Here is a 14,464-nt window from a genome sequence, read left to right as displayed (position 1 = left end):
GATACCTAAAAACACCTTGGTTCCAGGATTCCATATTACAGATAAATCCTTATAAACCAATGACCTGAAGGCCTCAGATTCTTCCTCATGTTCTTGAATGGTTTGGGGCAAACAGCATTAATGTTCTCTTTGGTTATCAATAATTCATTCACTTGATCAGTCCATCAACAAATATTTGTTGAACACTTCCCAAATATACAGCAATGAACAGGACAAAATTCTTGCCCTCCTCAAGTTTGCATTTTCTAAAAGGGTAAAGAGTAAATCAACAACTAAACAAGTACATTTATAACATAATTTCAAGTAATGGAACTCTGACAAAAAATAAAGCAGGCATTACAGGGATGGAGAATAATGGAGGGATGATTATTTTAGATAGACTGGTCAGGGATGGCTTCTCTGAGGAGTTATCATTTGAACAGAAGGAGCCAGCTCTGCAAAGTGAGAACAGGGTATTTCAGGCAGAGGAAATAGCCACTGCAAAGGCCCTGAGGGAGAGATAAGCTTATCATGTTAATGGAGAAGTAAGACCATGATGAGTAAGTAAAAGGGTGTCACAGAAGACGAAGTGAGAGAGGTAGGCAGGACTCAGACACTATAATAAGACTTACAGGCTTGTCGTTTGGACTTCATTCTGAGGGGGATGGAAAGCCACAGAAAGTTGAAAAGATCACTCTGGCTATCATGTGAAAAATAGACTACAGGATACAGGAATGGAAGAAAGAAGATCAGTTAGAAGGCTAGTCCCTTGTCAGGTGAGAGATGATGATGGTTAGAAGCGGGAGAGTCTGGGTTAAGAAGAAGAAGAAAGGATCACACCTAGATTTTGTTAAATTAAATGAGGTTATAATGAGTGATGGCACCAATCACTGAGATATAGTCAACTAGGCAAGAAGCAGGTTGCGGATGGGCACAGAGAGCAAGAATCCCATCTGGGGCATGTTAAGTCTAAGAGGCAGATTATCCCTCCCAGTGGAGTCAGTTGGATACACCAGACCAAAGTTCAGGGTCAAGTCTAGGCTGGAGATATAAATGGAAAGTCATCAGCGTTAAATGGTATTTCAACCTTGGATTTGGGAGCATGATTAGGGAGAAAAGAAAATAGATCTGAGGACATAGTCCTGGGACATTCATATGTTCAGAACTTAAAAGAGGAAAAGGAGACTAGAAGAGAAGTCTGAAAAGAATAAAGCACTGAAGGCAGAAGAAAGCCAGGGAAAATTTCAAATAGAAATTTTCAAATGGAAACTCAGATCTTATTGTTTGTGGACTAGAAAGACGATGATCTCTCCAGGGCTCCAGCTATAAAAATTGATAGCTAAATGGGCTTTGGTTGTATAAGCAAGAAGAAGAAGAAATTTTGATCACAGCCCCTGGGGACAATTAGAAGATGGAGAAAAGGAAGACAAACTGCATGCCATCTACTCAAGCACGGTCTCCACAGGGAGAGCCTTTAAGTCCTGGTGCAAGAGAAGGGTAGACTCAGAAGCCAGAGGAGCTGGTTCCATGGCAGACACTGTGAAACGCTGAGCTCTCAGCCCTGCTTCAGGCCTAGGCGACCGAGCTAGTTAGGTGACTGTCCTCCTCACTTGCACACAGAGCTGGGTATTGGGAACCTGTGCCTTTGACATAGTCACAGGCAATCTCTTGGAAAGCACAACAGTGATGTCACGACATCTCCTCATCACTCAACATTCCTGTGATACAGGTGAGTTGAGCAGCATATTAGCACAGACTCCAACTCTATAACTCAGTTCTTCTCCAGGACATTCTGTTCCCACTAGACAACCCAGCCAAACCAGCTCCTTCACATGCCTGCTCCCTCTACTGGAAGCTTCGAGTTCAAATGTGACTGACCTGTGTTGAAGAAGGACCCAGTCCATTCAGCCTCGATTTTAGGAAATACAGAAACTGGTGGAGGCAAACCCAGGGCTCTCCCATCCAGATCCTTAAAGAGATACTTTCTTGGGCTTTCACAATCCAATTCAGGGCAGACCAGTATTCCTAAATCTTTCCTGTGAAGACAGACAGAAAGCAACTCTCTCATTTGATGACAAGCAGCAAAAAGAAAACATGTTGGTAGTACTGACCTTATGAAAAATAAATTCAACAGGATTTTATATTAATAATGTTACATAAATATGAAATAAAACTCTATAGAAAATGTTATTTCCCAATTATATGGTCAAGAAGAAAGACATCCTTATTAAACAAATATTCTGGATATCTGGATATATAATCTTTACTTAGACTGCTAATTTTCTAAGATGCGGGATATAGTAAAATGCTCCTAATTCTAATATCTACTGAATATAATGTCATCATTTCTTTATGGAACTTTGGGGCCTTGCAGTAATTTAATATTATCACTATAAATATCAATTATATTTGTGTTATACACAAACAAGGTAAAAATAGATAATCTCATTCAACAAATATCTGTATAAAACCTACTACTTACAGGTTGGGAAATACAATGGTGATAAATATAGATATGGTTCCCAGACTTCCAGAATTTAGAGTCAGGCAGGGTATATAAACAAGTTATGGACAATTCTAACATTGATTTATAGAGAACTTATTTGATTTCCCCTGGTCTAATACTTTTAGGTACCTTCAGTAATAATATTAAATATTTATTTTATGCCAACCAGGTACAGTACAAAGAATCAGATGCTAATATCATTTAGCGTTAAAACTATTTCAGCCCATAGGTAAGACATGAACATAAGGAAAGTTGGACAGTAGAAGAAAAATGACAGAATAACACAAATTACATACCTAATAATGTTCAGGCACCAAAAGTGGCTCAGGGAAAGCCATCAAAAAGAGATTGGTATTGGGCCAAACACATAAACTTTTTAATTAGGGTGATTTTTCTTGATTCTTTTCTTCCAATTAAAGGAGTTTGCCAATGTTGTGGGAAAGAAAACGTAACCCATTATCTTTGCTCCCAACTTTCCCTCTCCTTTTTATGGCCCAAAATTCGTTAGCTAGCTTTCAGATCTTTGAATAAAACTATAGTTCTTGAGCTAGAGTAGTTCTTAAACATATGATCTGGTCTGACCGCCAATATCTGCTAAGCCACATCGTTCAGTTCAGGGATTCCTGACAGCTGACATGGTCTCCTTCTACCCACTGGTTCCTACAAGGGCTCCCAGGCTTCCTTCTGAAGACTAGTGACACCACACTCCATGAAAGATTTAAGAATTGGGGTCAATATTTTCCAGTGATTGAAAACATACCAAAGAAATAGCTCTAGTAAAGACAAAACAATAAAACAATATCAATAAAACTTGCACTCCATCACTTCTGCTCCTTTTATTAGCCAGAGAAGGTCACATGGCTGAGCCCAGATCCAAGGGAGAGAAGTACCCTCTGCCTCTTTAGTGAGAGAGATTGCAACAATCATACATCAAAGGGAATAAACATGGAGGGGTAAAGAATTAGGACATTCAATCAATCTACCCTACTTTTCCAGAAGGACTTACTTCTATTCCCATTGATAATTTTATTTTTTTAAAACATGCTTAAGGATTTGAAGAATTTCCAAATACTTCATAAGTATAGCTTATTATAAATACTAAAACTGGCACCTGGTTTGTAAAGGAGGAAAGTAGAACTTGTTTTTATCTTTGATCTTTAGCATCCTGGTCCTCTCTGCTGTTATTGGGTGCATGATTCCCACGTTCTCTGCATTGGGCAGAATGCAGACATCTAGGTCATCACTATAGCAACTCTTCACAAAACTAGAAAAGGTGACGTCTGAAAAAAATTTTAAGATATTGTAACATTAGATCATGTAAACTATCAACCACCAATACAGACTACCCAACTACATATTCTTGTACTAATGTATGTCCAGGAGTTAGTTTAAGCTATCCAGGGTAGTTCCAGGAGTTCACATAAATGTTGACTTAATACATCTGTAATTCTTCAGGACCTGACATTGTACGCAAAATAGAAGAATATTCCAACATATTAACGTCTTAAGAGCAATACTTTTCATCAAAGATTTGATCAAGATCCAGTGGGGAGAGAATACAACAGTATAAAAGAGATCTGATAGCAGATGGAACTGTAGGTTGTGGTATAACTTTGATTTTAAGCCTGGCTGCCCCACCAACTACTAAATAAACTCAGTGAGGTCAAATTTCTGCATCTCAGTTTCTTCTTTGTATAATAGAAAAATAACACCTACTTGAGAGGATCATCACATAATTAAATTAAATAATTGCTGTGAAAGCTCTTCAACATGTGACTTTTTAGAGGAATCATGCACTGTCATTATAAACCGCCACAGTGGTTATCAACACCAGCAGTGGTCAACTGAACAGTAAACACTACATTTCCCTGTACCCTTTTGCTGATGTAATTTCAGAATGCTATTAAAATTCTATGCACAGATGTATGACATTCTGTTGTCTGGAGAAGTCCAAGCATCCTACCTTGAAGTTTCATGATTCCTGAAACTGAATGGCCATTCCTTACTTTGTGCCATGGCTCCTGAGGCCACTGATTTGGTTCTGAGGTGAATGCAGGCCACAGAATACCAATTCGACCCCCTTTTGGGTTGGAAGGAGCTCGATCTGTTGATGTCGAGTTGGCAGAGCAAGGTTTAATTCTGTCCTGAATGCAGTCAAAAGAGGAGCTGGTGGCCACAATGACTGAATTCCTAAGCACAATCTGTACGTTTCCAATGGAACTCTGTGGAACAGATGACACGTATACTACTGCCAAAAGACCAACAGCATTGTCTACCAGAGTGATGTTCTCCATCTCCACACTGTTCTCCACATGTAGCATGGCACCATAGTCAAAGTTCTTGAAAGCCAAAAAGCCAGAGATACCAGTACAGTTGTCAAGTCCACTTTCCTGATAGAAATGAAGGCCATGAAGGCTTGAGTGAGCCACATTGTCAGACCAAAGGGCTTCAGGAGAGGAACATCTGTGGCCTCGGATGTGAAAGCCAAGCCTCTCTGATCCTGCCACAACATTGCCACGGAGGTTGATGTCCTTTGCCTGGTTCACTTTGATTCCTGCCACCCAAACAGTGGACCATGCTGACTGTGTCATCAGAACCACAAGGTTATTAGAGAGAGAATAGGCCTGACCTTCCAAATCAATGCCATGGCCAGCTGTGCGAAACACTATATTGTCATTTAAAATGATCCCATGACTGGCAACTGCATGAATGCCCCCACTGCAGCTTTGGTGCAGAGTAGAAGATATAATCCAGGATCCTGCTGACACATTGGTGAGTTCAATGGATGAGTACAATGGTGACCCAAAGTTCTGAATTTCCACATTTGACAGTTGAAGGACCCCTGCAAACAAACAAAATGTATCTCATCAGGTACTTTCTTCTTCCCCACAAAAGGCCAAAGGATGGTCATTTTATGGGCATCAGGATATGCATATTTTTCATTAAAATGGAATAGTTTATTCTCAGCACCATCATGGTATTTCATGCCAGTGAATGTCACTAAAAAAATATGAATCATTAGAAATATCACATAATGCCTGAAAAGGTTTCATTTGCAGTTGGAAGTGTCCGGTGACAAAATGGGGAGAGAGGAAACGAGAGAGAGAGAAAAAAGATGGGCTCTAAGCATGAGCACGGCCAGCTTAAAGATTCTGTGCTTTTGTCTATAGGGCTGGGTCTAGGAAGTGGATAAGAATGAAAGGAATATGAGTTCTGACCACTCGCCTCAAAGTCATGTCTCCCATTCTGTGTCTCAGTGACCCCATGTGAAAAGGTCCACACAAAGATACTGCATGAAGGAATACAAGGGCCAATTCTATAAAATATTTCAAGTATTTCTTTCTTTCTTTTTTTTTTTTGAGGAAGATTAGCCCTGAGCTAACATCTGTGCCCATCTTCCTCTACTTTATATGTGGGATGCCTACCACAGCATGGCTTGCCAAGCGGTGCCATGTCTGCTCCCGGCATCCGAACTGGTGAACCCCGGGCTGCCAAAGCAGAACGTGCGACCCTAACTGCTGCACCACCGGGCCTTCCCTCAAGCATTTCTTAAGACTATGGGTGATATAAGTATAAAACGTACTTCTGCTCAATTTATGTCCCGGAACATGATGTTCAATAATGCTTCTTGATTAAGACAGGATAGAGGCAATAACATATTTTTAAGATTATTTTAAATGCCCTATAAATCTTTTCTGTATGTTTATCCTAGCCACATTATATTCTCTGTTTCATTTTCACAACAATATTTTCTACATATTTTATGTCGGGAGAGGATAGTGAATTATTTTGTCTTATTGGGAATTTCATTTGGACTGCAGGGTAGTCTCATTTCTACAAGACCAGAACTCAGCCTTTGTCTGGGTCTCCCGGAGCATGGTTTCTCAACCTCAACACTATTGACATTTTGGACTAGATAACCCTTTCTTGTGGGAGGCCATCCCATGCATTGTAAGAGGTTTAGCATCTACTCACCAGATGCCAGAAGCTCCCCCAAGATATTGCCAAATGTTCTTGGGTGACGGGGGGGAGGACAAAATCACTTCTGTTGAGAACTGAGGGAGCTAGAACTTATGGAGGAAGACCTTGTTTTATGGAATAGAAACCCCGACTTTTGATTTGAGGTCCAAACATTGCCCTTTACCAGACTGGTGAAACAGATGTGCCAAAAAAAAGCGTTCCCTGCTCAATATATTTGGGAAATGGCTAGATCCTTTATTTCACACCTTCTCAGAGACTTTATCATATTCATTTACACAATGACTTTCTAAGGTAGAGCCACAGTGATAGTCTTTCCCAAATTTATTTGACTAGGAAAACAACTTTGGGATAATACTTAAGGAACATAAGTTTAAGAAATAAGGTACAAATCAAATAATTTCACAGCATTCCAAAAAAGCTAAAGCTTGAAAGAAAGGAGAGAGCTTGAACTGATGCTTAAAGTAGTCTAGAATATGGAAATCATTTTTATTTAAATTTACGCTATTAATTTATAGCATGAGCTGAGGTCTGCCGTCAGATATAGCACGCTACTGGGAAAGAGTAATAGAAATTCAGGAAAGAGATAAAATTCAAGTGGTCATTAAATCATCTATAATTTCAAAGCGGAGGAAATTTCACATCTGCTGAAGATGTTTTCTTTGAGGTAAAAATGTGCTTATGTTCTGATCGCTAGTATATTATTTTAACATCACACTGATAATTAAGCACAGATTAGAACTGAAAATTCATAGCTTCTCAGAGCACAAAGGGAGCCATCTAATTGGAACGTTTTGTTTTATAAATGAAAATTCTCACAGTTGGAATTTCTGAGTGTCCCAGTTGAATAGGCTCCAAGGGGTAATGCTTAGTAACTTAAAATTTCATTTACCTGAAAATTCTTCCCTGCTGGACTTCCTGAAAGACCCCACACGCAGGCGCCCCTTGCATGATGTATCAGACTGGATTTGTATATTTCGGGTCAAAAGTCCAACCTCAGCAGCCAAACGAATGTATCGGCCATCCTCCATGACATGGACGTTTCCTGGGGCAACAGGAGTTGGGGAAAGAAAAACTTTTAAACTCATTTTGGAAATTGCCAGCCGGGGACCCAGCGAACCTAACAAATGAAAACACTCCTTTCCCCTTGGAAGTCCTACCAACATTGAGGTCTGCTTTTCCTCGGGCACTCTCCACAAATGTCAGCTGAGAAATGAAAAGCCCATTCACTTGTCTCTCTTTGGGATCAGAGTGAGAGTATTTGAGCAAGAATTCATTTCTCCTCAATAACTGTGGCTACTGGGACAGCGACATCAGGGCAGAGCTGTTCAATTAGTGGGGTTTCCAACCTTCCTTAAATTCATCAGTGTGAGTCTTCAGCATTGGATGGTACATTGTCTGTGCACCTCTTTTGTGAGAGGGAGGAATCCCAGATCAACTGAGGCGGTGACAGCAATGGGTGAGTAAAGGGACAAAGAGCAGGAACAGCATCATCTCGTGGTGGGTCTCCAGCTCGCCACTGCCTGAAGGAGCCTCCTCAGCTGTGGGAACAGAAGCCCCTTGCTGGTGTGTTTCACTGCCCTCCCATTTGCATTTCACCATGCATGTTACTGGCAAGGATTGCTGAAGATTTCTCTCTTCTCTGCCATTTTTTAAAAAAGAAATCACCCTTGGAACTATGATTTAGAACTATTCTATATACAGTCCTGTTGAAAACATGTATTTCCCTCTCACTTGTCAGAGACGAAATGATATTCCCTGACTCTTCTATTTCCATGTTTTATTACTTATTAGCTCTATTTCCTGGGTTAAATGTATTTATTAGACCGAACCAGGAAACTTATGGTTATTTATTATTTACATGCAATGCATTTTAACTGTGTATAGTGCATAAAAGATATTCAGTACATTTTGCGGGGGGGGAGATACTTGGCTTTTTTTTTTTTTTTTTGGAGTAGTAGTAGTCAATACATAAATGAATTTCATGTCAGGAAGGACACATTGCTAAGTATGGAAAAAGAAGTCATTATTTACAATAACTACCACATTCTCAGTGATTGTGTGATTCAATGTGCTAGGAAATGAACTGGAAACTCAGCTCCCATGAGGTTTATTCTGGCTTAACCGTGAAAATGTCCAGTGACCTTGAACAACATTCTTAAACCTTCTGCTTGCTTCTGGACTTGCCATTATAAATAAAAAGCAAAAAAAAAACCTCTTTCCTGTCTAAGTATTCTTTTAAAATTAGGCAATAAAATTAATGAATGAATAGAGATAGAGCCTTCTAGGATGAGTTTAGGACAGCAGTAAAGTATTATCCATCCCCTCTGAGTGGCGATTGGATCCAGGGTCCTCAGGTAGGTTGCTGAACACATCCTTCTGGACTCACTCACTTTCCTTAACCAACAAACCAAAGCCTTACCAATGTGCCGGTGTTTGAGCCGTTCATGGAGCCAAACATGGTGGCTCTTGACTTCTTTCACAGTGAGGACCTCTGTTTCGTGAGGCTCATAAGAAGAGGAGCTAAGGACGATTTTGTCATGGGGTCGCCAATCCACTGCATCTTCTACTATAATTCTGTAACAGTATAAAGATGGCATCAAGCATACTGGCAGTGCGACACAGATCACCCACTAACTCCAGAGAGAAAAGGAAATCCACTCAACCAACAATCCCACCAGAGAGACTGAAGAAGAAATACCAAGTCAAGACAGAAACAAAGGCTTTTGAGAAAAGTTGAATGATAATGGAGTCAACCTTCTGGCTTATCTGTGTACAATACAGGAATAGCAAAGATATTCTGTGGCCATGAAGTACAAGACAAAGGAACAAGAAAGAGTAAAATTCCAGAGTTTAGTATATGCCATCGACACATGTTTTCCTAAGATGGAAATTTTCCTCCTTGATTGGGAAACAGTTTGACTAACAAAGGTATTTCAGAAGGGATCTTTTCTCAAATTTTCTGAAGATCTATAATACCCTTTTCAGACAATTTATCATCATGCATTAAGGCTCATACCGTCATGGTCAGACAGACACAGTTCGAATCCTAGAGTTGCACTTACCAGCTATATGACTTTGAGAAGTCACTTAACTTCTCTGAGTTTTATATCTTCATTTGAAAAGTAACAATATTTATTAACATCCCAGCATTACTGTGGGGACTAAAGGCATACATTCCTTGAGTGTGCTATGTTACAAGCATTGTGCTTTCATCATAATATGAAACAATGAGTTTGTTCATTTTTTTAACTCACACTTAAAAAATTTTTGTTCATTCTTTCACTGCTGCCTAGCTTCTCCTAGTGAATATGTCTGCTTTATTCTCCATTCATAGTGATTACCAATGCCAATGGCATAAGTTTATTTTAATTACCTGCCTCTTTTACTAATGTCCAAATTTTAACAAGCTTTGACAATAGATTCTCCTCTAGCAGTAAATGTTGATTGAGCAACTGGTATGCACCAGACTCTATAGTAGATGCTACAGACATAGTGGTAAATAAAACATATGTCATTTGTGTTAAGAAAGTGACAACTTAGATTTTGATTAGTATACATCCCTAAAGAGTCTACTGTGTGGGTGGGGAATTCACAGATGTTTAGTATAGAGTATTAACAACAACAAAAAGAAACAAACAAATTAAAGGGGGTCATTCATGTGCCAATGGTATGAATCTGTTATGAACCAAAGATTGCAATGAATTCAAATCTGTGCATCAGAGGTTAGAGAGAGAGAGAAAGAGAGAGAGAAAAAGACTATAGTCAATTGATGCAATTTTAACGAAAGACTTGAGTGTTACCTTTGGTCTCAATTTGCTATGACATCCTAGAAAACCACAGTTACAGGACATTAAAGTAACTACTATCTTTAAAGGTAGGGAAACTAAGATCCAGAAAGATTAAATGACAACACTAAAGATTAGGTAACTAGGGGAACGGGGGGAGGGCAAAAGGGGTGATTAGGCTCACATGTGAGGGGATGGACTATAATTAGTTTTCGGGTGGTGAACATGATGCAATGTACACAGAATTCGAAACATGATGTATATCCGAAAATAAATTAATTAATTAATTTTAAAAAAAAGATTAGATAACTGAATGAGTCAGAGGTTAATTTAGGACAAAGGAAGACTCCTGATCAAGTCCAAGTTCTTTCCATGAAATAACATCACCCTACTTGTCTGGTTCTTAGTTCTTCACCTGCTAAATGGTAATAAAAAGCAATACTCCCACATTTCATAAGGATATCATGATAATCCATGAAATTATGAAAAGTCTATGACCCATACCATAAAATACTATTTGGCATTTAAAAAGTGCATTGTAGCTGAGCATGAATTACAAAGAATTCTGTTTATGACGTATTGATTGAAAAAGCAGGATATAAAACAATATGCCCCATTTGTTTTTTAAATAAAAATAATGCATACACAGAAAACAGAAGACAAGAAAGATGCATGTTAAAACATTAGCCCATCTATGGATAGTAGGTTTAGTAGTGATTTTCACTTAACTCTAAATTTTCGAACTTAACAGGTAGTATATCGTAGTAAGAAAAAAATACTTAAAAAAAAATAAGGCTATTGGTATAACAGTCACACCAAAGTCAATTGTCAGCATAATTAAAATTAATCCTTTCCTTTATAGCTCATATTACCTGGATAATCTTTTTATTATTGTTTATATTGTCGAATAAAATTTTTCAGACAATAAGTGACCATAACGTTCTGAAAAGTTCCCTCTGAAATGAGATAAAACTTATTTCCTGTGAAGCACAGGGGATTTTTAGGGCAGTGAAACTATTTTGTATGATACAATAAGGATGGATACATGTTATTACACGTTTGTCAAACCCATAGAACGTACAACACAAAGAGTGAACTCCAATGTAAACTAAAACAAATAAGACCTCATTCCTTAACTTCCTCACACAAGTCTTCTGCTCTAGCCAGATGAATCTGCTCACTCTCCCAAGAAACAGCTCTGTGTTTCTTATCTGTCACTTAAAATATCAGGCCCTTACTCTGACCTTCCGTCTACTCATTCTTAAAAACTGACTGGAGTTCCTTTGGCTTCAAGAAGTCTTCCCATGGGAGGCTCTTTTCCACTGAACACCCAATCCCCATTTCTGTTCTGCTGTAAATTTGACATAATACATAATATTGCCCTGTAACTGATTCTGTACTCGTCTCTTCTGTGGCTATTCAACTTTGATATTGTTAGTTAATATTTAATGAAAATATGACTGCCTAGCTATGTAAATCCCATAGCACATACCAATGTTCTAGGCAACGAGAAAAAGGAATTATTGAAATTAATAGTCTGAACTTTATACTCAAAAGAACTTTATACTCAAAACATCAATAAACTTAAACTGACCTTTTCCATTAAGGCTTCCAAAACCTTACATGCTCACGACCACCTCTCTCTCCTCTATACTTCTTAAGACTTGGGATTCTATGCCTCATAAGGACCATACACAGATGGCAAGGGAGCATGGCCTCTTCCACTTCTATGTCCACATAGCAACAGTGGTAACTTCAGACAAAACGGTGGTCCCAGTATCAATAACCTATAGGGTTCTGCTAGTCAAGTATCAGTTTTCCTTAAATTCCAAAATCCACACTTCCCATCGCAATCTTCCACTATTGTGACAACCCTTCAACCATTTCAAAAAGTCCTAGCTTAAGGACTGTTTGAATCCCAGCTGTATTCCATGTGTCTGATTAACAGTAATAAGAGTACTATAGCTACAGGGGTGAGGAGAGACCCTCGCTGTTCCGAGCAAAACACACCTAAAACAATAAATAAACAAAAAATTAGAAGAGCTGTTTGCAACACAACGGGACCTAAATGGAAACCATATGAGAAGAGAGAGGAAACCATGAATAATCACTTCAAAAGTCTCATCAAAGATAACTTTTATAAAAACATAAAATATCATCACAGTTTCCTTTATTTTGGCATGAACATTTTATCTTGTTTAGAGAAAATATAATACTTTTGGTCAAAAGAACATAATTACAAAGAACGAAAAAAATGCTTTCAAATTTGATTTAAAAAGTTTACAACCATGTATAAGACATTTATATATAAACACCGACAACTTCAATGAATTTGTTAACTAAACTTGGAGAGGTCTTAATGATAATAGCTTTATTTGACCACAGGCTCAGAGTGTCCAGATTCCAAAATGCTTTTCCCACAGGAATGGGGGGGGCCATAGACTTCTGAACTCTACTAACATTGAAAATTTTTTTTTTAATTTCAGTTCAAATTTTATTTTTTGTCAGTGCCACTGAAACATACTGAGGACCACACTGGACTACACAAGGTATCAAACTGAATCCTACGATGACGTTGATAGTGATGATGACAATAAGAACAGCTGTCGTAGATGTCAGTTATCTGTCTACCTGACTTCCTTTCTCCTTCATTCCAGGAAATCCACCACATCTCTCCTGAGAACTGCTCTCCTCAGCCAGCACACTAATGAAGTGGTCCTAGCAAGAACTGTAGATTTATAGTCCCACAAACCTTTTCCCAAAGGGCAGGCAAGGGATCCAATCTGCCTTTGTTTGTCAAAATCCTTCCACTAGATTTTTGTTTTCAGCTTTATTGTTTTTGTCATTGTTTTGGCAAATTTGTGTTTGAATTGACAAATAAAATTGTAAGATATTTAAGGTGTGCACTGATGATTTGATATACACATACAGTGGGAAGCAATTCTCCCCATCAAGTTAATTAACACACCCATCACCTCACATATTTACCACTTTTTTTTTTTTTTGGTGAGAATATTTAAGTTCTACTCTCTGAGCAAATTTTAATTATACAACAGTAGTGTTATTGGCTGATGTCATCGTCACTGGGACTTGTGAATTGAAACTAAGGGGAAAGAGTAATTTCCTCCCTGGTGTTAAAGCTGGGAAAAGTTCATCAGTTCTGGGGTCACTTGCACCCTGTAGAGTACAGAAAATCCTCTTCAGTAGAAAGAAATGAGGTTGAAATAGAGAAAGAGGAGAGGTGGGGGGAGGGCCTGGCACGATCTCCCAAATAAATTAAGAAAAGTTACTTTACTTTCAACTAAAAGAATCCTGATTACCACAATAACTACCATGTCTTGGGGCTTACTTTATGCCAGAAACTGGGCTAGGCACTTTATGCACATTAATTCACTTAATCCTTATAACTATTCTATTAGCTGGCATTATTATTCACACATTATACAAAAAGAAACTGAGGCTCAGAGGCGATAATTTACCCAAGATTATATATTTAGTTAATTGCACAATTAGAACTATTTTAGTCCGCCTGCCCACAAAGCTCAAGCTGTTTTTCATCCTTGAATACTATTTCCATCCTCCCTTCCTAACTCATATGCCTTTTTCCATCATGGACACAACAGCCGATCTGAGAGTAGGACCTGCTGATTCATTGGGCCAGAGGAATCATCTTCTTTTGGAGGCTGCATATGTGATCCTGAATTCCAGCCAAAAAATGAATAAGGCCACCAACTCTAGTTTCTAATATTTGAACTAAATTGTTATAGTACAATGATGAGGTTTGAGTAATAAACAAAATAAATTACAGTCGTTTTTAAACAAAATAAATTAGTCATTTTTGAAATTAAATTCAAGATTCTTGTTTATTAGACAGCATGCCATCAAGCCAAAAGGCTCAGTAAGTTCTGATTTACAGAAAAGACACATTAATCAACACAGAAGGTATTTATTGAAAGTCTTCTCTATGTTCTGTTGTGGACTAGATGCTAAGTAATATACCGAATCAATAAAAAACAATATTTTTCCTCTCCTGTAGAAGCCACTTGGAGGAACAAGCCATATATACCTTAAGCAGCTTACTACTAGGGACTAGGAAGCATATTGTCACTAAAATTATAAATTAGAAAATCACGTGCTAGAGTGGTTCAGATGGTGGGAAAACCAGTGTGCGCTGGAGAGGAGATTGAAAGTCTTGTGGGAGATATGATGGGAT

General features: G+C 38.4%; 1 protein-coding gene across 14 annotated transcripts in view; it reads right to left on the bottom strand.

Moving 5' to 3' along the window:
- Positions 1-14,464, bottom strand: part of PKHD1 (PKHD1 ciliary IPT domain containing fibrocystin/polyductin) — a 412,643-nt gene that overhangs the window by 108,041 nt on the left and 290,138 nt on the right. For 13 of the 14 annotated variants that reach the window (XR_006885298.1, XR_006885299.1, XM_046639693.1 and 10 more), the window contains 5 exons: positions 8,886-9,040; positions 7,356-7,508; positions 4,449-5,327; positions 3,597-3,765; positions 1,858-2,015 (listed from right to left, as the gene is read on the bottom strand). Coding sequence is in view for 11 of the 14 variants with exons in the window: in XM_046639693.1 (XP_046495649.1) it covers positions 1,858-2,015; positions 3,597-3,765; positions 4,449-5,327; positions 7,356-7,508; positions 8,886-9,040 (1,514 nt within the window). In the remaining 3 variants the exon portion in view is untranslated. Of the gene's footprint in view, positions 1-5; positions 246-1,857; positions 2,016-3,596; positions 3,766-4,448; positions 5,328-7,355; positions 7,509-8,885; positions 9,041-14,464 lie in introns of all 14 variants that reach the window. The other variant, XR_006885297.1, reaches the window with a different exon arrangement.

The sequence above is a fragment of the Equus quagga genome, chromosome 15 (assembly GCF_021613505.1).
Source record: "Equus quagga isolate Etosha38 chromosome 15, UCLA_HA_Equagga_1.0, whole genome shotgun sequence".
NCBI lineage: Eukaryota > Metazoa > Chordata > Mammalia > Perissodactyla > Equidae > Equus > Equus quagga.
The sequence above is the reverse complement of the archived record's forward strand: the minus strand, read 5'-3'. Positions and strand labels throughout refer to the sequence as shown.